Source organism: Mya arenaria, chromosome 2 (genome assembly GCF_026914265.1).
Source record: "Mya arenaria isolate MELC-2E11 chromosome 2, ASM2691426v1".
NCBI lineage: Eukaryota > Metazoa > Mollusca > Bivalvia > Myida > Myidae > Mya > Mya arenaria.
Window position 1 is genome coordinate 16,195,831 of NC_069123.1, and position 27,969 is coordinate 16,223,799.

The 27,969-nt window shown below is 35.8% G+C and overlaps 1 protein-coding gene across 1 annotated transcript; it reads left to right on the forward strand.

Annotated features, from left to right (window-relative positions):
* Positions 1-439: 439 nt before the first annotated feature.
* LOC128217450 (uncharacterized) lies at positions 440-27,931 on the forward strand. The gene is made up of 15 exons (XM_052924609.1): positions 440-610; positions 2,567-2,923; positions 4,091-4,264; positions 5,105-5,296; positions 7,590-7,735; positions 8,659-8,833; positions 11,952-12,099; positions 12,751-12,915; positions 14,465-14,558; positions 16,769-16,975; positions 18,375-18,435; positions 19,164-19,316; positions 20,271-20,726; positions 21,405-21,546; positions 24,430-27,931. The coding sequence occupies exons 1-15, from the start codon at positions 583-585 to the stop codon at positions 24,605-24,607; spliced, it is 2,676 nt and encodes an 891-aa protein (XP_052780569.1). The 5' UTR covers positions 440-582; the 3' UTR covers positions 24,608-27,931.
* Positions 27,932-27,969: the final 38 nt, after the last annotated feature.

The window sequence follows — 27,969 nt, forward strand, 5'->3', positions numbered from 1 at the left end:
AAATTAGTATTATTATTATTATTATTATTATTATTATTATTATTATTATTATTATCATTATTATTATTATTATTATTATTATTATTATTATTATTATTATTATTGTTATTATTATTATTATTATTACTATTACTATTACTATTACTAATACTTTTACTAATATTATTATTATTTTATTATTATTATTATTATTATTATTATTATTATTATTATTATTATTTTATTATTATTATTATTATTATTATTATTATTATTATTATTATTATTATTATTATTATTAAATTATTACTCTCATTAATTCTGTATTAATTAATTTATTTTTTAGAATTAAAATAATTTAATTCCATTTTATTTACCTATAATGAAAATTAATTTTGATTAAGTGGAAATTACCTCCCCTACCTTGTTGCTCTAAAAAGAGTAGCCTCCCTTACTGTATTCCAACAAGGAAGTAGCCGATAAACAGATAAAATGCCTTTATTATTTAAGTTTATGGCGTTCTTAAAATGACAGGTGTAAGAGCAAACGCAGATAGCAAAGGAAACTTATTTTCAATTAAATTTTCGACCTTATTTCGAAAAAATGTCCGGTTTTAACCTATTTGGGAAAGGTAAGTGTATGTCATATATTTTCGCGATGTGTTTACAGACAGTTTGAGTGCTCGAGTTTCACTCACTACGCTTTCATTCAAACGAACAAAAGGTTGTGTAGAATGAAACTTAAATTATCTTTTCTTACGTTTGATTTTATCTTGATTTTCCATTTCATAGTGGAAAATTCAATATTGTTCAAGTCTTGAATTTTAATAAGGACGACATGTAATGACTTTTTATGTTAAGCAATATAATCATTGTATGATTATCAATTGCACCTACATCCAGGGGAGTACCTAGGCATACTCCAGTAAGCCCAGGCGTACAAATGAATAAAGGTTCCCGCGAAATGGCCAGTTAAAAGTCCCACGTCAGGGGTTATCGGTCCCGTTCCAACCCCATATATCACATTAGGGCCAGAATATAGAAATACCTTTACTTTTTTCACCGCTCTCAAGTGTACCAGCTATATTTCAAAATGCTTCAGGTACGCCCCTGACATCTTATTAAACATTAACTTTATTAACATGTCCAATGCATTTTGTTAAATGCATTTGGAATAGCTGGCGTACCCTGGTAGTAAAATAAATACTACACGTACATTACTTATGTCATAATAATTAATCTGTATGTGTCTTAAAAGAAATGCAATAAGGAGAGCCTATTTAGGGGGTTCCTAGGGAAAAGGATGCCCCTCCTAAGGTGCGCCTGATATATTCATACCTTGAAAGATTGCATAAGGGCAATTATTATGAATAATACGTTGAACTCATGCAAAATTCAAGAACTGTCACTATGTTGTCTTTTTGTTGCCAATTATTTCTTAATGTTTGCTTATTTAAGTTGTATAACAACTTTTTAAAAAGCTTTGAATGTAAGTGAGTGAAACTTGGAGCAATTTGTTCATGTTGATGTGTTGACTTGATACATTTTAAGAACACTTACTCTGTGACCTGTTCTTCCCTATAATACAAACAAGTATATTTAACATTAAAACAAGGCATTCAAGGTTATTTTTCAGAAAAGTGTTGATAGCAACATGAACAGAACAGAACAGAAGTTTATTTCTACTTATGCAACAAAGCATCTCGTCAAACAAATATATACAATTAAACAAAATATTCGCGAGTGTGATCATCTTTACAAGGTAGCCACTATCAATAACAATTCAAGAGTAGCTCAAGAAATATGGAGAATGTTCACGTATAACAATATTGTGCATAATAATAGATATAAGAAGCTGTTTATCTAGTTATTTAGATGCATTATGGAAATGCAGGTGATTAGTGGTCACAACAGTGATTGTACGGTTATGACTTAAACAATATCATTAAACATGTGTTTGTACCCATTTAAAGAGCTATAACTGATGATTAGTCAAAAGGTTACCTCCCTTTTCATGTTTATTATGTTTAGACTTTGCTCAACTTTGTTTGGGCTTGATTGAAAAAAACTATATTGCCATTGCTTTTGTTTGGACCAAATGGCAATTGTACTGAAACTTTTGAAATCATACGTTTAAACGAAACACTTGTCTTAATAATATGTTAATGATCATCTTATCTTGGTTGAGATACACAAATGACTAGTTTATTCACAGACCTAAAAATGAACCATCCATGGTTTGTTTTTTAAATATATAAATAAAAATTAAAAATTAAAAAAACCCATAAAAAACAGAGAAAACTTTGATAATCTTTGAGCAACATTTTATTGTACAAATATATTGCCCATACTTGCATAGTCATCAAACTTCACTTTTAACATACATGTTGTGCCTCCAAATTGCTTCCTCCTGCCTAAGATGCTATCATTCAGGGCCCTTTCTTAGATTTTGTTTATGTTGCGTATAGCAAGTGTTATTCCATAGATTTTGACAGCAGCAAGGTTATCACTGTGTCATATATCTGTTATATCTTAATTTCTTATTCATTAGTTGGTGCATTCCATGGTCTGTTACTTATACATTGCAGCTGGCCATGGTGATGCTAAGTACAGAAAAGTTGCGTCATCAGATGACGAGTTTTCCCTGTCTGATGAGGAGGAAGTCTTGTTCAAGACTCCCAGGGAAATAGAGCTGAACCTTTACCCAAACTCCAGCAAAAGTGTCGGCACAAAGACGGGCGCGTCCTGTATGAAACAGGCATGCTTGGTGTGCACTATTGTAGTTGTAATCATCTGCGTGTTCACTGTTGGCGTCACTTTGTATAAGAATGCTCATCATGCAGCTGGTCACACAAACAGAACCTTGTCGGGGAGTGGGGCTGGAAAGATTCGCCAGAATGTTACGGGTCCTGGAGTCAAGTGGCGGAAAATTATTCAAAAAAGAGGTAATTTCAAATCCATGTACAAAGTCATTTCTTCAAACACATTAAATCCATAACTATCTCTCTTAGCTTTAAATAAAAAACACTTATCTATAAGATAAAAAGGTGTCATTGACAAGCATTTGTTTTATTTAAGGAATTTTTTTACAGTTTAATAAAAAAAAACACACATGACATATTGATCAAGGGGGAGGACATTATTTCATTTTATGCAAACATTAAGTGAGAATAATGTTTCATGGCAAACAAAATAAGGGATTTCGAATGAGACGTTCCGATTCAGGTACCAACGTTTGCCTGGTAAGTGGACTTTTTCTTAAGATTTAAAGCACATTTACAATTACCCGCACATTTGATGATGATGAAGACAGCCTAGACGATGTCCTCGTACCGATGCAAAATTATTTTGCGACTCAGTATTGCAATGTTGTGTCTGAGTCCTGTAAACAAGCAGGTAGGGTGAGTGAGTAACTGTGATGCAGTGCACATTATTGTGACCGTGCAGGAAAGGAATTGGGGTTTGAACCCGGAACAAAGAGGATTTCAGATTTACTGTAAACTTAATTATTCCTCTTCCAATTGTACAAAAGGGCATAGCTACATATAGGCCAGTTTTAAAGTTATCGATGGTCAAAATTGCGCAAGCCCTGCACTGGTAAAATGTCTTCCGGGCTTGCTCAAATTCTGAATTTTACATTGCAGGGCTTGTTAAAAAATTTGAAACGAGGCAATAGTATAAGAATTCGGGCTTATTCATCCAACAGTCTAATTTCAACAACTGTGTTTTGTCACATACATGCTTCAGAGCCAAGGAGCTGATATCAGCACTTTTTAAAAAAACTTACAAGTTCTTAAATGTTTGGCAATAGTTTTCTCTCACTGAATTGTAACAAATTTTAGGCGTATGATCATATAGCTAGCTATGCTCTTGAAGGTTATACAGTGGAAACCTATTGGCTCAAACTCCCTTGGCTCGATTTTCTCGTCGGCTCGAACTGTAGGTAAAGGACCGATTTCTTTCTACTCAATATAAGCATTTCCGCTTGGCTCAAATTTCCAGAGGCTCAAGGTATCTTCGCCGGTCCCTGGGAGTTTGAGCCAATAGGACTCGACTGTAATCAGGGTTGCACTGCGTGACTGAAGTTGCATTGTGTGTTTCAATGCTTGCAGCCTCGGAAGGTGCTGAAATGCTGTTTGATGTGGACGGTGATGGGCTGGATGATGTGATTCTGGGGAGCGGGAACACGGAAAGGTTTGCAGGCGCCGCATGTGCTATGATGGAGGTTCAGGATCAACCAGGAAGTGACCTATTTCACAATCTGAGAACTATGTGCAATATCACAGGTATTATTAAAGTGTTTCTCAGCGGCCCATCTACAATAAAAACTATTGAAAGTAACATTGACTCAATAGAATATGCATTATTAGTTTCCCACCAAATGTGTAATCATTTTACTTAATATATTACAACCATTCTATAGTAGTAGGAAAATAAATATATTGGCAAGTCAATGAATGATTATGCTTTTTGATTTTGTCAATATCACTCATAATTTATGTTTGTTATAAACATGTGTATGTTTTGATTTTAAATACAAGTGTCACTTTAAAGAATTCTTGCAGTATTATATTTTTTTCATCAAGGCCATCTATATGTAGTGTATTATGTACATATAGGTACACAGAAGAAATTATAATAATGATACTTTCCTATCTGAATATCTTATTTAAAAAAGCTATTGATTATAAACTCTTATAAGTTTCCACCTTGGTGTCATTTTTTACAACCTCAGCTTCATGCCATATTAACTTTGGTCATAACTTTTAAACTTTTCAAGATATTTTATTGAAACTTAGTACATGGCCATCACATGGTGCAAGAGAGAGTATGCACATGATTTCTAATATTTGTCCAGGGTGTGTGAGAGTGGTCTAGTGGTATAGGTTTCCGGCTCTCACCCAAGACGTTGTGTGTTCTATACCCATCAGGGGATTATTTCTCATGGCCTCTCAAAAAGGAGAGCATTACTGTTTTTTATCCAGAAAATGGACCCAAAGATTTATATTCGCTTTCACAAACAAGCTAGAATAATTGTGCATCATTTTTTCTGAATACCCCCCCCCCCCCCCCCCCCCCAAGCAAAAACTGTACTTGTTTATAGTTAACCATAATGTCTGTTGCAGGGTTCCAGTATCCATGTTTCGGCTCTATCATGGCTTTACGGGGATACGATGGCAAAGTTCTGTGGGATATTGACGTCAGGTCTGAAGTGCTGTTCTTCAACTGTGAACAGTTTGATTTCGACAAAGATGGCAAGCAGGACTGTATAGCCACTGGAAGAATGGGCACAATTATTGCCTTCAACCCCAGGAATGGTAGGTCATAGCTTTAACTGGAAGGTGATAGCTTCAACCTGTAGGTGCTAGCTTCAACTGGTAGGTGAAAGCTTCAACTGGTAGGTCATAGCTTCAACTGGTAGGTGAGAGCTTCAACTGGTAGGTGATAGCTTCAACTGGTAGGTGAGAGCTTCAACTGGTAGGTGATAGCTTCAACTGGTAGGTGAAAGCTTCAACTGGTAGGTGAGAGCTTCAACTGGTAGGTGAGAGCTTCAACTGGTAGGTGAGAGCTTCAACTGGTATGTGATAGCTTAGCTTCAACTAGTATGTGATAGCTTCAACTGGTAGGTGATAGCTTCAGCTGGTAGGTTATAGCTTCAACTGGTAGGTTATAGCTTTAACTGGTATGTGATAGCTGCAACTGGTAGGTTATAGCTTCAGCTGGAAGGTGATAGCTTCAACTGGTACATTTTGTAGGTGATAGCTTCAACTGGTAGGTCATAGCTTCAACTGGTAGGTGATAGCTTCAACTGGTAGGTTATACTAATAGCTTCAAGTGGTAGGTTGAGGCTTCAACCAGTAGATAATTTTGTAGCTTCAACAATAATAGGTTATAGCTCAAACTGTAAGCAGGCGACTGCAATTTGACAGGGGTTGGTCTCTCTGACCATAAGTTTTCAGGTTCAGATTTTATTTAAATATTAAAAATTTAATGTTAATTATTTAACAGTTATTAACTCAGCTTAAAAGTGATAAAATTGATTGTTTATAAAGAAATAACATTGTCAAAAACTATCTGTTTACTAATCAGAGTGTATTTGGTACAATTATTGCCTTCAACCTCAGTGTAAATGCAATGTGTTCCCCACTAGTCAAACATGAGGGAACATTTACCTCCCTTTGCAGTACAGTACCAAGTTACCACTGTGGCTTCTTTGAAAGGACATTTCCAAATGTTCCAAACTCCAATCTTATCTTTTGGAACATGCTATGGGACCCAGTACTGATACGGTCCGAGAGATACACATTGCCACAAAATCAACCAAACACAATCAACCAATTTCAATCCTGCACCAGTAATAACATAACATGCTAATACAGTGATATACAAGGCATATTTTAAAGCAATGAGATATCAATAATATTCTTGAAAATGACTCCTTTAAACAAATGTTTAAAATTGCAAAGAATCAACATGCTTGTACATCAATATTGCATTCATAATCATCCGGTGTAAGAATAAGATGCAAATATAATAATAAAGCATAGGTGAATAACACTATATAACGAGTTATCATTACGTTTAAGAAATGTTTCTCTTGTTATAATAGCATTATGCATATGTTTTGAAATCAGTACAATATTATTTTTTGACACTAATCTGACATAATGTTGCGTGAGAATAGACCAAATCCAGTAAGGTTTGAAATATATGTATGATAATGAATCGTTGCGAGACTTTAGAAAAATGGCGATGTTAAAATATAATTTGGCCCGACTAATTTTCTTTCAGACTGACAAAATTTCAGAGGCTGTTGAAGCGAATGACTGACACTTTTGCGATATCTGTGTTAGGTCATTGCTTCAACTGGTAGGTCATAGCTTCAAATAAAAACCGAAGACAAATTTTGTTTTGTCTTTCTTGCCATTAACCCACAATGTGTGTGGGAGTGGTAAACCCTGCAGTATAGTGAAATTGAAGAGATAATTAAGAATGTTCGCTGTTTAATTTAATTGTTTTGAGTTTAATACTTGCCCGTTCTTAGATACTTAAAAACGAATATATTTTCAGGCCTTTTTCTGTAGTTCCCACAGGGCCGAATATCAGACCTATTCCCCTAGCAAAATATATGATTTTTTTTCCTAAGCTGGAGAAAAAAAATCACAATCAAAGTAAAAAAAAGAACATTTTTTTATTAATTTTTTGAAAGTCTTCATACCTTTAATGGTTCATTCAACAATCATAGTTTCAAGTTTTGGGGATTATTGAATTCAGAAATAGTTGTTTTACAACACATTCAGAGATCAGTATGCAATATTAAGTGTCATGATTTATTGCAATAGATATTTATACTAACATGGATTGATATTTCCGCCTTTCAGGGTTTTTTGAAAGGGGAAAGAAACTAATACTTCATAATTTCCTCATTTGGAGGAGACAGAAAAGTTTGTTTTTTTTAAATGTAAGATTTCCCAAATTTTTATGTGACCATAATAATATCTCAAAAAGGCATATTTCGCAATGCAAATTTTTCCAAAATGCCTTGGGTATTTTTACCAAAATGAGCAGAAAAAATCCAGATTAAACCAATTTGTTATGTGTTCCCTGCAGGTAGCAGTTTCTGGGTGTTGGAGGATGATGATTGGCTGAAGGCAACATGGAATGTCTACCGCCCGACCGCCATGCCTGACTTGGACGGGGATGGCATTCCTGAAATGCTCGTGGCTAATGGCGGGGATACCAGAAAGGAACCAGATGTGGGTTTTGAAAAAATATCCATTTTGTTTTTATAAAGGATGTTTTTAGCTAGACTATTCTGAACAATAAAGAGAGCTATACTACTCACCCTAGCTTACCCTGGGGTCAGTGTCAACTTCACACCTTGTTCCGATTTTGCATGTAAGCACCTTCAAGTCATTATCTTAGCAAACACATCATGTATTGAATTGAAACTTTAAGTATGTATTCCCATCTACACTAATTTGAATAAACGGTATTCAAAATAATGGGCCTATATAATTTGATATAGATATTCTGGTTAAGGTTTTGTTTATAAGCACACATTGGTTAATATCTCAGCAACTACTTGATGTATTGCATTGAGACTTTATACAACGGTACTCTATCATCCAACCTACCTGAATACCCAATTTAGATAACTTTAATTTGCAAATAATGGCCCTTTATTTTTCGACTTAGAAATTCTGGTTAAGGTTTTGCATGTAACCAAATTTAAATTGATATCTTAGCAAATACATCATGTATTGCATTCAGAACTTTATACAAGGGCTCCCAACAATCCAACCTTCTTAATTAAGTAAGTTTTGGATGTCCGGTTAGTGGGTTTTCTCCAGGTACTCTGGTTTTCCCCACAACACAAGACCACACTATCAAGCAACATCGTGCCAACAGGAGTGACTTAGTATAACCTATAATAGCTTTCTTCACAATCTTTGTAAAATATATAATGTTTAAACTAACTAAGTAAGTAAGATAACCCTTTATAATTAAACATAGATATTCTGGATAAGGTTTTGCATGTAAACACACATGTGTGTATATATCTCAGTCTCTGTGACAGAACTTGTTATACAATTGTTGTAAGACTTTCCATGTTCTCTTTAAAAATATTGATGAGTTATGCCCCATAATAGAGACATCTTTTTAAACATTCATCTAGGACCACGATCGAGCCCCAGGCAGGTTATTGATCCTTAAAGGAGGTACAGGGAAGCCGTTTGGGGCCCGCTACTATGATCTCCCCAACAGTCGGGAAACTTACATGAGCCCAGTGTTGTACAAACCCTTCTTACACACGTACATCCTGTTTGGAAGTGGCGGGGAAACTGTCTCAGGTAGCGCCTTGAACCATTATGTACACCTTCCTATGCTGACTGGCTGGTCCTTATAATAATATATGACATATCAATCTTTATTTATAAAGGCCTTATAGATATACAGTCGAAACCCCTTGGCTCAATAATCCAGGGACTGGCCAAACTTCTACGAGCCTCGCAAATATAGAGCTAAGCAGGAATGCTTACATAAAGTTAAGAATTGGTCCTTCACATCAAAATTAAATGCATTTAAAATAAGAGTATTGGTATTTTAATTTTATTGAGAATTGATGTTATTCGAATCGTCCAAAAGTCAAACGGTCATTGATTGAGTGCTGGTGCAACTTCGAGATCATTAGCATTCTGTCCTGTGAAGAACTTTGTGAGATCAAACATGTTCTGCTTGGCTCCATCACTGTTGGTGACATCGATCCAGTTGAAATGAGGATGAGGTTTCGTCGTGTATTTGTAGGAGAACGAAGGGGTAAAATCCCTTACTCTGATAGTCTTCTTCTTGTAGAGCTTGTTCAGGTCTCCTGTTGGATATGTAGATGCTGCATTCTTGAACTGATCATTACTGTCAAAGATGTACATACAATCTATAGTATTGTACTGCCTGGTCTCCATATTCAGGGGGACTCGCGCTCGATTGTTCATCCAAGCATAGGATATAGTATCCTTCTTGTTAAAGTCACTCATATCACATGTCATATCCAGGATCTGGTATCTCTCATAGGCATCCAGTTCGTAAATGACCAATGGTCCAAAGTCAGTAGCCTGGGCATTTCTGAGCAAGAACGGATGAATCACGTAGCATTTTGTATCTGATGATCCTCTATTCAGCACCTGATGATGATAAGCCACTCTATTAAAGTTAATAGTAATGACTCTGACTGCATCTGTATTGAATCTCTGATGCGTTGCGACTAGATCAGCCTTTCTGTAGGGTTGTAGTCGTTTATCTCCCGCATGGTAGTTGAAAGGTCCAACTCCTCGTCTGACATCACCTGCTTTTCTTGATCTTGAATGCTTTGACATATCTCGCCAGTAAGTGTCTTGTGCTCCCTTCAACTCCTGATCTCCTTGTTCGTGATGTAGATCTGGTGCGCTTCGGTTGAGGGAGGTCTGAGTAGCTCCTATCCCCACGTTTATCTGACATCTCTTGTAATGTGGCTCAATGAATGTAGTGAGTTCTTGCACTACAATTCGCTTTCCGTACGTTGCAGAGGAACGATTGTTATCAACTCTTGTACGTACCGCTCCGTTAGACGTAGAAGGATTCTGCAAATCAGATTCCTTAGTCTTTTTGTCCTTCGACAACACCCCGTATCCTGTATAGAGATTGATGTTTGAGTCGAAACTGACCTTACGTTTGGTTCCACTCGCTTCGGCATCCATATCGCTAATGATTACGTCATGGAAAAACCAATCTATTTAAAGTATGAAACCGAATAACTCAATAATTCATACGCGAACAACAATATAGTTCTTATTTAAAATGCATTTTTTTCCGTTGCTTGTTTAGGAAAAAAAAACGCTTCCCACCATCCTACCCCTTACGGAATGCACAGATATTTCTCTGGATGGTTTAATAATTCTAAACCCTTCAAATACATTCTACATTTTCTTTACAGAGTTGAACTGGTTACTTGCTCATTTTCATGAACATTATTCTCAATTAAATAAAAAGTAATCTTCACTCCATTGAATAAATTTATTGTAGTGTAAGGTTAATCCAGAGTCGAGGTCGGATCTTGGTCCCGAACTGTTTTCCTTCTATTTTCATATAAAATATACCTACGCTGCATCGAAACCTAATTATGTCGAGGAGTCGAGCAATATTCTCGGTCCCAAGTACACAAATCATGGACAAAACCTTATGGCTCCCTCAAGGTCATAATTTCACACTTTTTCCCGAACGCGTTGTCCCAAAATAAACAAACAATTGCTAGGTATTAAAGTTTTCGCAAGTTGTAAAAATTGCAATGACAGTTGAAAGGCAATTGATAAGTTGTGAAAAAACGTTTAACACTGTTAATGCATGACCGATCTGAAAAGAATTCCTTTTTGTCACTTTGCTTTGCAATATGGCCATTTTTAAAAATAAAAAGGAGAATTTATTGAATTATTGATATTTCTTTTACATTTTATATTTAGTATACATATAGTTAACGACAGCCTTTGAACATATGAGCAATTTCCACAACGCAACACATAATCGGTGTCTTAGTAAATAGACTAATTCATACTTGAAAAACACTGAAATATATTTCATAACACACTGGAGAATTGAAAATCAGGTCGTTCGAAACATCGGTTCCCTCGAGGTTTAGGCTCGGTCCCCGGCGACCTCGAGTGATCGCAGTCTTACTGTATCTTACTATTAACTTATTTTATACCATGTTTAAAGTGCTTCTTTGTTTTTGTATGTAATATAAAAATAAATTCAATATGGGAATGATTACAAATAGTTTGAGCTTAACCATTCAATAATAAGGCATCCATATAAAGTACAATGCTATTGACACTTATACCTCCTACTAGTTATTGAACGTTGTCCTTGGCAACCGTATACATAACCGTCAGGGTCCCCACTACCCTCGTGATTAGAAATATACATTCATGCTGAAGTGCTCTTGTTTAATTTTGATACCTTTGTTTGTGGGTGCAGTACAATGTTTGTTTTCGACCTTTTTTGCGGCCAAAATTTGGACCCATTCCCCTTATGAAAAAGTATATGATTTATCCCCTACTCAGGTAAAAATATCCCCTTTTTCTTTTTTTAGTGGATCACTTAAACCTTAAACATTTACCAAATGTAGCAATTAAGTGCCATTCATGAATCTGTTGATAGTTTTGTTGAATAAAAGGTTTGAAAACAAGTTTAACATTATATGAATCATGTGTAAATTCATCGCCTTTTTGTCAATACGATGCTATTTTTCCGCTATAAAAGGGCCCCAGCCCCATTCCCTTAAGAGTGGATAATAACACTGATGTAACTATAACATACCGGCTAAAAAATATTTTAATCAGAACAGCCCTTGTATCCCTTGTATAAATACATTGTAGCATTTGTAGGTAATTAACTATGATTTCATAATTATCAACTTCATTTAATTTGTTCTTTCAACAGGTGACCTTATGGGTATTAATCTAGAAGATTTCAAGTGTTACGTAACGGCAGATAATCCTGATAAATGTCAGCTAGTTGGACCTGACCCGCGTGATCCATGGAGTAGCAAGTTTGTCAGAGATGCGAACGGCACCTTCATCATACACAAGTAAGATAACATGCATTGTAAACAGCATTATGGTTATCAATAATCTTAAGTTTATAATTATATTTTAGCATGCATTATCTAGTCATATTCTAAAAGCTTTAAAACTTGCCTTGATTCGTGTGATAATGTCTGTGGTAATAAATACAAAAGGTGAAAGAGAAATTACAATCAATCTTTAGTTGAACTTTAAAGCTGCACTCTCACAGATTGCCAGTTTTGACATTTATTTTTTTGTCTTAGAATCAGTCGTTTTTTGTGAGAATGTCTGGAAACCTGAGTGATCTAAGACTGCTGACTAAAGATCAGATCCCAGATCTCCATATTTACTGGGGGGTCTCATGCCATTTGTAAAGCCCTAGTAATGCTTTTAGCCATAAAACATAATCATTTAATCATAAATATGAAAACTGTAACTTGATCTTTTGTCAGCTGTCTTATATCAATGGTTGTCAAAAATTTATGCAAAAATTGGTTCATTCTATGACAAAAAACTAAAAAGTTGTCATAACGGTCTATCTATGTAAGAGTACATGCAGCCTTAATATAGTGTTATATTATGATTTTTTTGGATACTGAATAGAATTGACCCTTTAAAAAAAAACTAGTAGTAACTTAACATATGTTTTACTGATCCATGATCTTACACTCCAGAGGGCAGACTAAAGGGGCTATGGTCACACCAGTACTGGCAGATATCAATGGTGACGGTGTTCTGGATGTGGTCGCCTCATTGTTTGACGGGCAGGTCGTCCTGTATGATGGGAAAACAGCCACGCAGAGCTGGGTAGCTCACTTTCCGGGCATGGAGTCTTACAGGTGTGTTGAAAACCAAGCTTTCTTATTTATTTGTTATTTATTCAACCAAATTTTGCACTTTTCAAATATTGCTAGTCTTGAATAACAAAGATCGTTACCTGTTATGACACAGATAGTTGATTGTTATGAAAACAATTGTGTACTTTTATGATACAGAAGGTGTAACGTAATGACACAGATTGTGTTCTGTGTACTGTTATGATACAGAAGGTGTAATGTAATGACACAGATTGTGTTCTGTGTACTGTTATGATACAGAAGGTGTAACATAATGTGTTCTGTGTACTGTTGTGATACAGAAGGTGTAATGTAATGACACAGATTGTGTTCTGTGTACTGTTATGATACAGAAGGTGTAACGTAATGACACAGATTGTGTTCGATTATGAAACAGATTGTGTTCTGTTTACTGTTATGATATAGAAGGTGTAACATAATGACACAGATAGTGTTCGGTTATGACACAGATTGTGTTCTGTGTACTGTTATGATACAGAAGGTGTAACATAATGACACAGATTGTGTTCTGTGTACTGTTATGATACAGAAGGTGTAACATAATGACACAGATAGTGTTCTGTGTACTGTTATGATACAGAAGGTGTAACATAATGACACAGATTGTGTTCTGTGTACTGTTTTGATACAGAAGGTGTAACATAATGACACAGATTGTGTGCGGTTATGAAACAGATTGTGTTCTGTGTACTGTTATGATACAGAAGGTGTAACATAATGACCCAGATTGTGTTCGGTTATGAAACAGATTGTGTTCTGTGTACTGTTATGATACAGAAGGTGTAACGTAATGACACAGATGTGTTCGATTATGAAACAGATTGTGTTCTGTGTACTGTTGTGATACAGAAGGTGTAACGTAATGACACACATTGTGTTCGGTTATGAAACAGTCATCGACTGGCTGTCATGCTCAAAGTGATTTTCAAATTACTTGGTACATATGTTTGGTGCATAAAGGCTCGTCTCGCGTGAAAGAGCCATGTCCCTACCTCTTACTTCATTACTCCCCCATACTTGAGGTCAAACATTATGGGGTCTGGCATATGCTTTAATTAAGGAATTAATTGCGGGGTTGATGTCATTATCGGGGTATGAACGCAATTGGGCTGGTCTAAGTGTGTGGAGTCCGAAGGGCAGTTCATTTAAGGAATGGAAGTTGAGGTGTAAATATTATAGTTTATGTTAAATCTTCATTAATGTAGACATGTTGGTATTTTTATACCATAATTTTTTTTTAATTCTGGGGGATTTTTATCTCTTGCCAAGAGACCGGGGGATGGATCGAAATTCTGGGGGATATGCATGTATGTAATCCATTGAACTGGATGGCACTTTGGGAGCATGATTCTCTCTATAAGTAAATACTTTAATAAAGTCTTTAACAGGTGAATATTACACAATTTAGACCAAAACAAAAATAGTTTAAGCTAAGTATGATCCTGTTATAGGGACTTACAATATTTAAAAAAAAACACAGGACTTGTGTCTTTATTATTCTGCCTTTAAAATCTATGTATTGTTAATTCAGCACCCCAGCACCTGGCTATTACAATGATGATGACATACTGGATATAATGATCCACTGGAATAAAGGAGAGTGGATGAAATACAGTGTTTCCAATGTGAGTATAACACCCATTCCCAATCCTTCCATCCTGAGCTCCCACCCCACCCCTGTAAGTGTAACACAGTGATTCCAATGTGAGTACCCTCCCCCCCATCCTGAGCTCCCACCCCACCCCTGTTAGTGTAACACCGTGTTTCAAATGTGAGTACAACCCCCCCCCCATCCCCCCTCTATCCTGAGCTCCCACCCCACCCCTGTTAGTGTAATACAGTGATTCCAATGTGAGTACCCCCCCCCCCATTCTGGAACTCCCAACGTACCCTAACACAGTGATTCCAATGTGAGTACACCCACCCCCCATTCCGGAACTCCCAACCTTCCCTAACACAGTGTTTCCAATGTGAGTACAACCCCCAACCCCTCATTCCTGAACTCCCATTCCCACCCTTGTAAGTGGAACACAGTGTTTACAATATTAGAACACCCCTGCCCCCCCCCCCCTCCATCCTGAACCCGCAACCCCATCCCTGTTAGTGTTACACTGTGTTTACAATGTGAGTATATGAGTATAACCCCCCCCCCACACACACACACACACACCACCCCATCATGAACTTCCAACCCCACCCCTGTCGGTGTAGCATAGTGTTTCCAGTATGGGACCCCCCCCCCTCCCCCCATCCTGAACTACCAACCACACCCCATGTGAGTACAAATCCCTATTCCCCCATCCTAAACTCCCAGCCCCACCCTTGTTAGATAACACACTGTTTCCAATGTGAGTACAAAATCCTACCCTCATTTAAAACTCCTATCCACACCCCTATACGTGTAACACACTACTTCGTGCTCCAGCCCCACTCCTGGTAGTGTAACAGTGTTTTCATTACCCATCACCCACCCACAACGCTGGTCTAATATCAGCCTCTTATGGAGCATTGTGTCATGTTTCTGTTACTTAATTGATAAGAAGCGCCGGTGTATCTGACACCAAATATACGTGATTCTTAGCTGTAATTAACTATCCTTTTAGGTGAAATCCTGCTATTCATCACAGCTTCAAGTGTATATGTGTGGGTTCTATTGGTATTTAGTACTCCTGTTATTTTAGTCCACAGTTGGGTCAGCGCATTTTAAAGTAACAATATTTCAAAATAACTTGAATAGCTATTGTTTCTATGTTGTCTGAAACCAAGGTATATATTTAGTGTTATCTTATTTGATAGTGGACATATTTTACATACATAGATTTCTTTGCCAAAAAAAAAAATCAGACATGAAGCAAGCGTTTATTGTACTTAGCAATGTTGTATTCCCTTCCAAACTTGGTACATATGTTAACAGTAACTGGTATTTCATTATATTATTCTAAATAAGTAGCATAATGCTGGCTTATTATGTCTCCCCCCATAAACTTGTTTTTGCTTAAGTTGTTCATCAGTCTGTCCATTACTTTTCTTGTACACTTCATATCTCTTGCAACACTTACAAGATTTGCCACAAATGTACACTATATTGTGACAATGTGCAGAGTGCATGTTACAACCAGCTCTGTTCAAGTCAAGGTCATGCTTATAGGTCAAAGGACATGTGGCTGTAATATGACTATATTTCATGTCCACTCAATATCTCTTGAACTGCTTAAAGGATTTTGAAATTACTTCCCACAAACGTGTACCATATTTCGATAATGTGCAGAGCATATTTTACAACCAGCTCAGTTCAAGGTCAAAATCACACTTAGAAGTCAAAGGACATATGACTTTCATGAGACTATAGTTTGTGTATGCTCCATATCTCTTGAAGCACTTGAATAATAATTACCCACAAATGTTCACGATATAGAGATGATCTACAGATTACAAATAACTTTGCTCTGTTCAAGGTCAAGGCCACACTTGGAAGTCAAAAGTCAAATGAATAAATTTCTTGTCTGCACTATATTTCTTTAACCGCTTGAAGGATTTTTAAATAATTCAAACTCACCACTTTTTTACACCATATTGTGACGATGTGTAGAGTGCATGTTACAACCAGCTCAGTTAAAGGTCAAGGTCACACTTAAAGGTCAAAAGTTATATGACTGTAATAAGACTTCATTTTGTGTCCGCTCAATTACTCATGCTTGAAGGATTTTGCAATAATTGTGACTCAGGCTTTGTTTGAATCAGTTAAGCTAACAATTACACATAATATGGTTTCTATATGGAGTAAAATAATTGTTATACTATGAATACATGTATGTGAATGTTTGATACATGGCAGGTGTCAATCATAGATGGCCATGATGGTTCCCTGCTCTGGTCCCTCAACTCTACTAGAATGCAGTTCAGCTCTGTGTTGACCCTGGGAACCAGCCAGAGAAACCTGCACAAGTTTGTGTTCTCTGTGACAGGACGCGACTCCCCGTATAGCTGGAGAGAAGATGGCTCACTTGTAAGGTTTGGGGTACCAGACACTGCCAACAGAACTGTAAGTAGAACAATCTGCCTTCTATTACAGAACATGTAACTGAAACTATTTAGAAAACTTATAGTGCAGTCTCCATTGTCAATCCCTGCGTTAATAAACAATTGCTTGTGAGCGTAAAAAGTCTACAGTTGCAATTGTATCAAACTTATGCAGTAGTTAGATATGAGAGCTTGGTAACATTCGTAATCCAGCCAGATCCGCCTATGTGTTACTGAATTATGCCCCTTGACATTGTCAAATTTGGATGATACAGCTTCTGAATACAATAGAGCCTCCATCTCTTTTGTAAACCAGTCATATCCTCCCATGCATGACTGGGTTATGGCCCTTTAAATTGTCAAAATTGCTATAATACAGCTTGTGAAAAGGATAAAATTTAGCGTCCATTTCTTTTCTGATCTTCACCAAACTTAGACATTAGTTAAGTATTGACGAAACCTTGGGTACTTTTGAAAACCAGCAAGATCTACCCATGCATGACTGGATTATTAACCCTTAAAATTGTCAAAATTGCTATAATTGGGCTTGTGAACACAATAGATGCTCCATTTATTATCCGATGTTTACATTACTTAGATATTGGCTTAATTATGTTTCTATTTGAAAAAAACAACAGATGACTAGACTACTCTTGGATGGTAAATTGATATTCATGAGACCTAGATTTCTTCCCCAAAACAGCTAGATCCGCCCATGCATGACTGCATTATAGCCCTTGAAAATGACAACATTTCTGTAAACAACAGAGGTGCCCATTATCTAACATGAAATGTTCTAAGTGAGCTATCAGTATGTTGCTTATTACCCATACATACATGCTCTGGATAAAAAATGACGAAACAAGCCATTCAAGTGGAGCATAGGCCCTCGTTGGCCTCTTGTTATTTATACAGACATTCATATTTATAACCATGTTATAGTAGAATTTTCATTAGTTTTGATGATTAGTTGATTCTCATGAATACATGTGTCAGGCAGTTGATTGCAGACATGCAGTCACCACATTTGACTAAACCATTGAAAAAGTTATGCCCCTTGATGAATAAAATTCATTCAATTGAAAATCTTTAAACAAGGATTTTCGAAGAGTTTATTACTGGCTGATAAACCATGCATATAATAATGTAGGTAATTTTTTTAGTTCTGTCAGAGTTGCGACACACAGTCAAACCCAGTTGACTCGAACTCGCTTGGCTTGAACCCTCGTTGGCTCGAACTAGATGTAAAGGACGGATTTCTTTAAACTGAGGGTAAACAATCCTGCTTGGCTTGAATTTTCCGAGGTATTTTAACCAGATCCTGGGAGTTCAGGCCAACGTGGTTTGACTGTACATGTATTTTAAAATAAACAATGCTTTCCTCTGAGATTAGTGATTGTTTTCTGTCTTTGTTATTATAGAAACGTCACGGTCAAGAGACTCCAGAAGGTGAAGGCAGCGAAAAAAAATTGGGTGACTATTGTATGTATCACCTACTGTGTTGTTTGAATAAAATTCTAAATGTCAAATAATTATAATAAGTAAACTTCTTTTTTCTGAAACCAAACACTTTCCAATGAATATACTTTAGGTTTCATCTTATTTTCTGAAGATCCCTTGAATAGTCAAAATTAGACCAAATTTATCTTGTCTCAGCTGTCTAACTTCAGTATTTCTTACCCAATCCATATGGTTAAGGTTAGGCTTATCCTATCCTTACCAATCCATGGCACCCCAGCGTATCATAACCAATATGATACCCTGTGCAAATTGGCAAGGGAAACTTCATAATTCATGAATATTCATAAGCATTTTCCGACCAATGAAGTAGCCGATAACAAATAGTAAGAATCTCCTTTGTGAAGAGCTATCACCATATTTAACTGCCTAAATCGATTTGTAAGCGATATTCTTATTGGATTATTTCGAACCGAGATTACATTCTTAACGTCTCGGCCATTTCCTCACGGCATGAGGTGTGTCTCATGCAACCAGTCAAGTGGTTGGATTACACCCTATTACTTATTCATGAGTACGAGATTTTTACAGCTGATTTGCCCAGGGTATCATATAGGTTATGATTCACTGGGGTGCCAAGGATGTCCTTACCAAGTTAGGTACAAATGTCTATTAATATAAGAATCTTGATCAGGATACAAAAACAGTATGATTACACTGGTCAATGGTCACAACTCTTGCTGCACTTTCAGCTCCAGAGCAGAGGAAGAGCGATGTTGCACATTCAAAGCTAATGTGTGATGATGATTTGAGTGGTCACATGACCGAGGTGCTTATGGTTGACCGCACACAGCCCAGCAGGGCACACAGGATCCTCAACTCTCCTACACAGAAACATACTTATGGTACGTACCATCACTTCTTAATATTGTACAGATTGTATCTTAAAGTGTATGATATTTTTATGCCCTCAAAGCCCTCGGAGGCATAATAGAAATTACACGGTCTGTCTGTCCTTAAGTCCATCCTTCTGTCCTGTCAGATTGTTGCTGTCATGTTCCAGCTTTTACTAATTCAATTTTTAAATTATTCAAATTTCAATTAAACTTCACAGAATTTTACAGCAGCATTTGAAGGTGTGTCCCCTATAGCATTTGTGCTGACACCACAAAGGACACACTTAAAGGTCAACTGAACAGTTGATGAGGAATTTCATAGTACTGAAAACATTTGTGTCAGCTGTAACTTTCATAATATTTTTCAATGATTTTTAATTTTAAATATTTAACTTAAACTTTACAGGCTTGTAGAGAAGCATAGGAAGGAGTGTCTTGAATAGACGACAGCATTTCCAAAATGACGCTTTATTTGCATACAATTTGACATGCTTTTTTGAAAATCAACAATCAACTGTCATATTTTTTTCTTTTAAAGCTGCACTCTCACAAATATTCCATTTTTACAACTTTTTTATTTTTTGTCTTGGAAAGAGCAAATTTTTGTGTAAATATCTGCAAACCATGAAATTCAACTTTTGGTGCTCACAGGTCAATAATATTGCAATCTAAGTTAGAAGTCGCCCTCAAGGATATGTCCCCTAGCTGCAATAGGGTGTCCCCTGTTAGTGTTATGTGTTATGAAAAACACTGTTGTATAATACAATTTTCTGTATTTTCTACGGACTTAGCCATTTTGGACTGAAAAAACAACAACACAATTTTTGGACCGATTCTTTAGCCATTTTCTGTAACTACAACCGGTCCGGCTAAGTAAAAATAGTCAAAATTTGCTGGATTTTAGAAGCCCTGAATCTGACACTGAAAGAAAACAATTATCCTGTATTTATTGTTGTCCTGTAGATGCCCTCCCAAGGTGTGTGTCCACAGTGCTGAAAGACCACAAGGTAGCCCCTCCGTTATTCATGCAGAATAACCACAAAGAAGGTGATAGTGATGGCAACCCTGATCCATCAAGTAACATTAGAAACACAGCAACGTCACCTCAAAATAACCAACAAGCTCCGCCAGTGCAATCTCCAAGTTATTTCAACAACCCTCCATTCGATCCAGACAGTGTCCCAGATAACCCAAATCAGCGTATAGGTCATCCACCTTCACCAAAGAAAGACAGACCTCGTCGAAACAATCACATGACCAATGGTAGGAAGGGCACGGATGACCCACCAGATGGGGTGGGGGAGATTGAGGAGCAGGAATATGAGGATGTTCAACAGTGTGACCCTCGTGCCAACTTTCCTCCCAATGTGACGCTGGTTCCCATGTGTAATGTGGAATCCCCTGACAGCATGAGTACAGGTATGAACCCCCAACTAGCATCTTGCGTTTTTATATTTGAAATTTGGGTATAAAACCATGGAGTAGATCAGTATTGGAAATTTGGGTATTGAAACCATGGAAATTATCAATATTGGAAATTTAGGTATTGAAACCATGTACTGAAACCATGGAAAATATCAATTTTGGAAATTTGGGTATTAAAACCATGGAGTAGATCAGTATTGGAAATGTGGGTATTGAAACCATGGAAAATATCAATATTGGAAATTTGGGTATTAAAACCTAGATAAGATCAATATTTGATCTTTGGGTATTGAAACCATAAAGAAGGATTAAATACCATTAAGAAAGTTACCATTGCCTAACCATAAAGCTGCATTATGAAAATTTTAGTTACATAGTTGAAAAACACTGATGATTTTTTTTAAATATATAATAATTTATCTTTTACACTTTTATTTAAAACTTTACATGATTTAGTGTTACAGAATAAATTTTGTAAAAAGACTTTGTGTTCAGGCATTGAAATTCTTCAAATAACACTTATGTCCATAATTTGAACACAAACTGTATCAATTTGTGTGTGTATCCTGAACATAACAAGATCTGCAGGGTAAGCCTGTATTTCATGATAAGAAATTGCCTATCACCAAAGCCATATTGTTTGAACAGTAATTCTCATCAGTCATTATGTAGGTCTGATCAGTGACTTTGACGGTGATGGGATGTTGGACTACATGTCTGTACGGGCTCTGCATTATGATGAGCTGGACGCCGGCTACTGTATGCAGGGGATCAGCTTCTTCATAGAGATTAAAGTCGTTAGCCTTCAGATAAGGTAAGCTATAGACATTAAGGTAAGCTAAAGAGATTAAAGTCATCAGCATTCAGAGAGATCAGGGTAAGCTAAAGAGATTTGGGTAAGCTAAATAGATTAAAGTCGTCAGCCTTCAGATAGGGGAAGCTATAGAGATCAGGGTAAGCTAAAGAGATTAGGGTAAGCTTAAGAGATTAAAGTCATCAGCCTTCCGATAGGGTAAACTATAGAGATCAGGGTAAGCTAAATAGATTAAAGTCGTCAGCCTTCAGATAGGGGAAGCTATAGGATCAGGGTAAGCTAAAGAGATTAGGGTAAGCTAAAGAGATTAAAGTCATCAGCCATCAGATAGGGTAAGCTATAGAGATCAGGGTAAGCTATAGAGATTAGGGTAAGCTAAAGGGATTAAAGTCTTCAGCCTTCAGATAGGGTAAGCTATAGAGATTAGTGTAAGCTATAGAGATTAGGGTAAGCTATAGAGATTAGTGTAAGCGAAAGAGATTAAAGTCATCAGCCTTCAAATAAGGTAAGCTATAGACATCAGGGTAAGCTAAAGAGATTAAAGACATCAGACTTCAGAGAAGGTAAGCTATAGAGATCAGGGTAAGCTAAAGAGATTAAAGTTGTCAGCCTTTAAATAAGGTAAGGAAATTAAAAACTTTCTGGCCGAAGGCCATGGAGCTTATGTCGTCACAGATTGTCCGTCGTGAGTGCGTGCGTGCGTGCGTGCGTGCGTGCGTGCGTGCGTAAACTTTCCTCTGAAACTGATAAGCGGATTTCGACAAAACTTCACAGGAATGTTCCTTTGGTGGTCCTTTACCAAAATTGCTCAAATGGTTCCGGTCCATTGCACAATATGGCCGCCAGAGCTAAAAATAGCAAAATCTTTAAACGACATCTCCTCTGAAAAGGTTCAGCAGATTTTGATGAAACTTGACAGTAATGTTCCTTGGGTGGTCCTTTATTAAAATTGCTCAAATGGTTCTGGTCCATTGCACAATATGGCCGCCACAACTAAAAATAGCAAAATCTTTAAACGACATCTCCTCTGAAACGGATAGGCAGATTTTGATGAAACTTGACAGAATTGTTCCTTGGGTGGTCCTTAACCAAAATTGCTCAAATGGTTCCGGTCTGCTGCACAACATGGCTGCCAGGGCAAAAAAATAGAAAAACCTTTAAAGAACATCTTCTCAGAAACTGATGATCAGACTTTGATGAAACTTAACAGAAATGTTCCTTGGATGGTCCTTTATCAAATTTGCTTCAATGGTTTCGGTCCACTGCACAAGATGGCCCCCCGAGGTAAAAATAGAAAAACCTCGTATTGCAATGAAACTTGACAGAAATGTTACTTGGGTAGTCCTTAACCAAAATAGCCCAAACAGTTCTGGTCTGCTGCACAACATGGGCACCAGAGCTAAGAATAGAAAAAAACGTTAAACTACATCTTCTCAGAAACCGATTATCAGATTTTGATGAAACTTTACATAAATGTTCATCGGGATGCCCTTTAACCAAAATTGCCCAAATGGTTCCGGTCCGCTGCACAACATGGCTGCGAGAGTTAAAAATAGAAAAACCTTTAAGGACTTCTCGTCCGCAGTCTTCACGAAAAACATTTTAACCTACTAGCCAGTTGGACTAGCATAATGGCATATTTTACTAGTCCGAATGACAATCTAGTAGTCCGACTATTTTGCCACATTATAAAACTGTATTCTTGAGGTAAATACCTATTTCAATTGAGCAGCTTGCAGTTTGAGTAAACATTTCTTTATTATGATGCTCATGCAGTGATAGGGAGTGACATCCTTCTGTTGGGAATAGTGCTCCTTGTTTTTCAGAACCTATGGGTACTATGTAAAAACAAAAGGCATCTTGCTTGAATAGACTGTAATAATATCAACATGGTTAGAAAAGAAATGCCATGCTTTAATAGCTTTGATTACATTTTACTACTGAATTACCTCCCTTTAATAGAAAAAAAAATAATGTCTTAATTTTTCACGTATAGCATCTTTAAATAATTTTTAAACAATAATAATTTATGAGTAAACATATAAGCATAAAGTTCTCACAAAAAGATCAATTTAAAAACCTTACATTTATACATAGGAAAGTATATATAGACTGAACATTAATTTTCGTTTAAGTGACATTCTGAAAGTTTATGAAACAGCTATTTTTAGTAACTTAAATGGCCGAAAAGTGTAAGTGAAACACCAAGTCGATTCTATCTCGTCAGTTCTTGTTCAGGTAAGATATTTGCTTCATAATCTATTCAGATTAAATGTTAACCGATGATCAGATTTTGATGAAACTTGACAGAAATGTTCCTTGGGTGGTCATTAACCAAAATTTGTTAAATGGTTCCAGTCCACTGCACACCATGGCTGCCAGAGCTAAAAAATAAAAAAAAACTTTATACGACTTGTCGTCGAAACCGATGACCTTTTTTCGATAAAACTTGACAGAAATGTTTGTTTGTTCCTTTACTCAAATTGCCCAAATCATTTCGGTCCACTGCACAACATGGCAGCCAGAGCTATTAAAGTAAAAAAATTTTTTAAATAACTTCTCCTCAAAAATTGATGATTGTATTTCTATGAAACTTGACGAAAATGTTCGTTAGGTGGTCTTTGCTTGAACCTTTTGGCCAGTGGAGCACAGGCACTGATGTGCCTCTTGTTAGAAGAAGTTACCGATTGCCATATCCCCTGCAGAAAATAAGTTTATTGGGTTAACTTAAAACCTATTACTTAAACGCAAGAGACTTTTGTGGTAGACAAGATTGGATTACATTTTTTTTTTAAATCACTATGGAAATTTGCCTATGTTGACCTTTTTTGATTTATTGATCAACACTTAAAATAAGTTACACCGAACTATTTTCTTTACCAGTTATGAGACAGGGACCCTGGAAAAAGTGTTGTTACATGAGAAGACAAAGATGCCCATGCCTGACCCCCTCCACCCCATCACAGAGCACCCCACCCTCCTGCCTGTTGACCAGCAGACATGGACACAGTTCATGGGCAAAACACATGACTCTGTGTATACAAAGCCTGGTGAACAATAGAGTAACAGTCTTTTGGAGATTATTGGATTTATGAAAGGCTCTATGTTCACAGACTATTATATTTATAAAAGGCTCTCTATTCAAGACTATTGGATTATAAAATGCTCTCTATTCGAGACTTTCAGATTTACGAAAAGCTCGCTGTCATAGACTATTGGAATCATGACACACTCTGTTAAGGACTATTGGATTTATGAAATATTCTCCATCAGAGACTATTGGATTTATGAAATGCTCTCTGTCAGAGACTATTGGAATAATGAAATGCTCTCTGTCAGAGACTTTTGGATTTATGAAATGCTCTCTGTGTCAGAGACTATTGGATGTATACTCTGTTAAAGGCTATTGGGTTTATGAAATACTGTTAATTTGAGACTGTTTTATTTATGAAATGCTCTCTGTGAGAGACTATTGGATTTATGAAATGCTCTATGTCAGAGACTATTGCGGAGTATTGGATTTATGAAATGCTCTCTGTCAGAGACTATTGGATATGGATTTATGAAATGCTCTCTGTCAGAGACTATTGGATTTATGAAATGCTCTCTGTGATGTGTACTTCTTAAAGATTTCTTACAAAGATTTTATGAAACCAGATATATCATATATTGTGATATGTTGCTTTTACTGCTTTTATGCTATTTCTTTAAGATACTATTTTTCTAAAGACATTCATTTATTCAGCTTTGTCTTATGAAAAACTTGCTTTACTGTGAAATCAGCATTATGTTTTAATGTATCTGGTGATATCAACCTTTTGAGATGTGATATTGATATGCCAACTTTGTTTAGCTCCAAAGACAGCCCCTAAGTTTAATTATAATATATTATTTTGTGTTTTTGAATATTTTTCACTTGTTTATATTGTTGTGTTAATAGAAAACAGCTAAATCCCACCATTTGTGTGACAGTGATTTGTTAGGTAGGTTCAGGCAAATAGAATCATTTTGATCTTATTTTTGATTATTTACAATTTTTATAACATGCCTTCCAGTGATTTATTAGTGAAACAAAAATGATGTTAAACAGTGAAATAACATTTTGATATTTTTCATCGATTCGAAATTTACCTAAATTAAGTGTCAGCACGCTTAGGGCTGGGACACACTTTCAACGACTTTATTTCTGACCTGATGTTACGCTTGCATTCATTTCTGCATGCTTTTCTACAAAACTACAATTAAATGTCATTTTATACCCTTTTTACAAATATAATAAAAACAAAATTGTTTGTTTCATTGTCAGTTTGCGATGTATTTCACCTCCTGAACATCAAGTAAATATTTCACTTGTTGCTATGCCACTAATGTGAAAAACATATTTTGGTGCTCACTCTGTGAAATATATTATGATCTTCCACTGAAACAAACCATTATCCTCTATATGTCACTTTACATGTATACAACATTTTGAGTGTTCAATATATACAAGTACATTCTATCACAAAGGCATCAATGAAAAAGTTATAGTTTAGGAGTTCATTGTTTTTGGAACCTTGAAAGATTTTAAGCTATTATGGTTGATCATCGCCTAACTGTTGTACTTTAAATATGGTTGTCGTCTATCTTAGAAAGTAGCTTTTGTATTGTTATTAAGTAAAAGACAATGATTAAATAGTTTAGATTTTGTATGTGGATACATACTGTTGTATGTATATGATCTCATTGGTCATTTTTGTGATAATATTGTATTTTATTATATGCTTTCATGTATTATATAGATATTTATCAGTGAAATAAAAAAGTTATTTCACTGTTTCAAATAGTGTAAGAACATTTTAATATTTTTCACTGTTTTGAAAATTTTGGCCTGCTCTGACAATTCAAATTCGAACGTCATTGCGCACAGGGCTGGACTCAATTTCAACGACGTTATTTCAATTACAAAATTACAATTAAATGTCCTTTTATATCCTTTTTAGGCATATTATAAAAAGAAAAACTGTTTCTTTCAGTGTAGGATCGCAATATATTTAACCTCTTGAACATTAAAAGTAAATATTTTACTTGCGGCTCTGCCACTAGTGAAATATAGCTTTTTGGGTTCACTTTGTGAAATATATTACGATCTTATTCTTAAATAAACAATTATCCTTTATATTAAACTGGGATTCTTGATCATCTGATATTATGTCACACGTTTCCTGATAAGATGGTTTCCATGTGTATTCATGAAGACTAGTGTTTACACGGTTTGGGGCTTGGCTTAACAGCATTCTATACATGTTTTAAAATATATATCTATCATCATTTTACCTCAACTTGACAAAGAAAGTTATTTTATTATACTAAATATATAATTTTATAATGAAATGTGTAGCTTGTATTAAGAATGGTACATACTACTGGTTGTATTGATTCATGCTTGATCAATATCTGGTCAAATTTCTGTCTCAATGATTGTCAGTTTCACTCAAGAAAGATTTAGAATGTTGACAATTTGATGGAGGTTTATTTAGGTACAGCTTTAATATCAATCAATCCAATTATCTTGAACTATAAAGTTTAATCTTGTCTGGTTTTTTTTGAAGAAATAAACAGTTAAATTATTGTCATAGCTTTGAAGTTGTTGTTGTCAGTGACATCGTTGTCATACAAGAACTCAAGCCTTGACTCAAAAACTGTCCAAAATGTTCAAGTGAAACTTGGTACACATGTCGCAAGAGACAGTATATACATGTATAGTTCTTAACTCTGGCTTTAATTATAATGTCAAGACTCTTGTTTGATTGAAAACACAACTACAATAGATAGCGATTCTCCACAGCGGACTTGTTTAAAGAACATTCCATATCCGAGATCTCCTTATTTGATTTTGTTAATATTTGATATCTGTTTTAAATTGATTAGTTACTCTGGTACTAAAAGCTTCAAAATGTAATTCTATTATCCACAGCATCATAGGCTCATGCTTTTACCTTTAAATAATGATAGTATCGATATATATTTTATTCTGTAAATTCCATATATGTTTTCAATGTAATTGTGATATTATACATAGTTTATGATTATATTGTTATTTACATATAATGCTTATTTCATGATGGTCTTATTTTAATCAAGAGTGTGTAGTTTATTTTTCCTCCATCGTATAAGATCTGTCTCATCATGATTTCAAGCAAATGTACCAGATAGTTCTTTCATAGAGCGTTCATTCTCGCTACTGTTTGATAGCACCATATCATTTGCTTTGCTCTCTTTTGCCATATTAGTATATCTCATGTGCCATTTTTACAAAAATGATTGTTTGTGGCTTGTTCTGAGTTTATACCAGTTATTATTGTAGAATTGTTTTTGTACTTTTGATAATAAATCTTTTAGTTTTTTCAAAGATTTTTTTTTTCATCCCAATGATAAGGGTTT

What these genes read in the sequence shown, in the direction of transcription:
- LOC128217450 (XM_052924609.1), top strand. Translation starts at nt 583, where the DNA reads ATGTCCGGTTTTAACCTATTTGGGAAAG. An exon ending in ATACCAGAAAGGAACCAGAT is followed by an intron (nt 7,736 to 8,658) that starts GTGGGTTTTGAA and finishes ACATTCATCTAG; the next exon opens with GACCACGATCGAGCCCCAGG. An exon ending in CCCTGACAGCATGAGTACAG is followed by an intron (nt 20,727 to 21,404) that starts GTATGAACCCCC and finishes GTCATTATGTAG; the next exon opens with GTCTGATCAGTGACTTTGAC.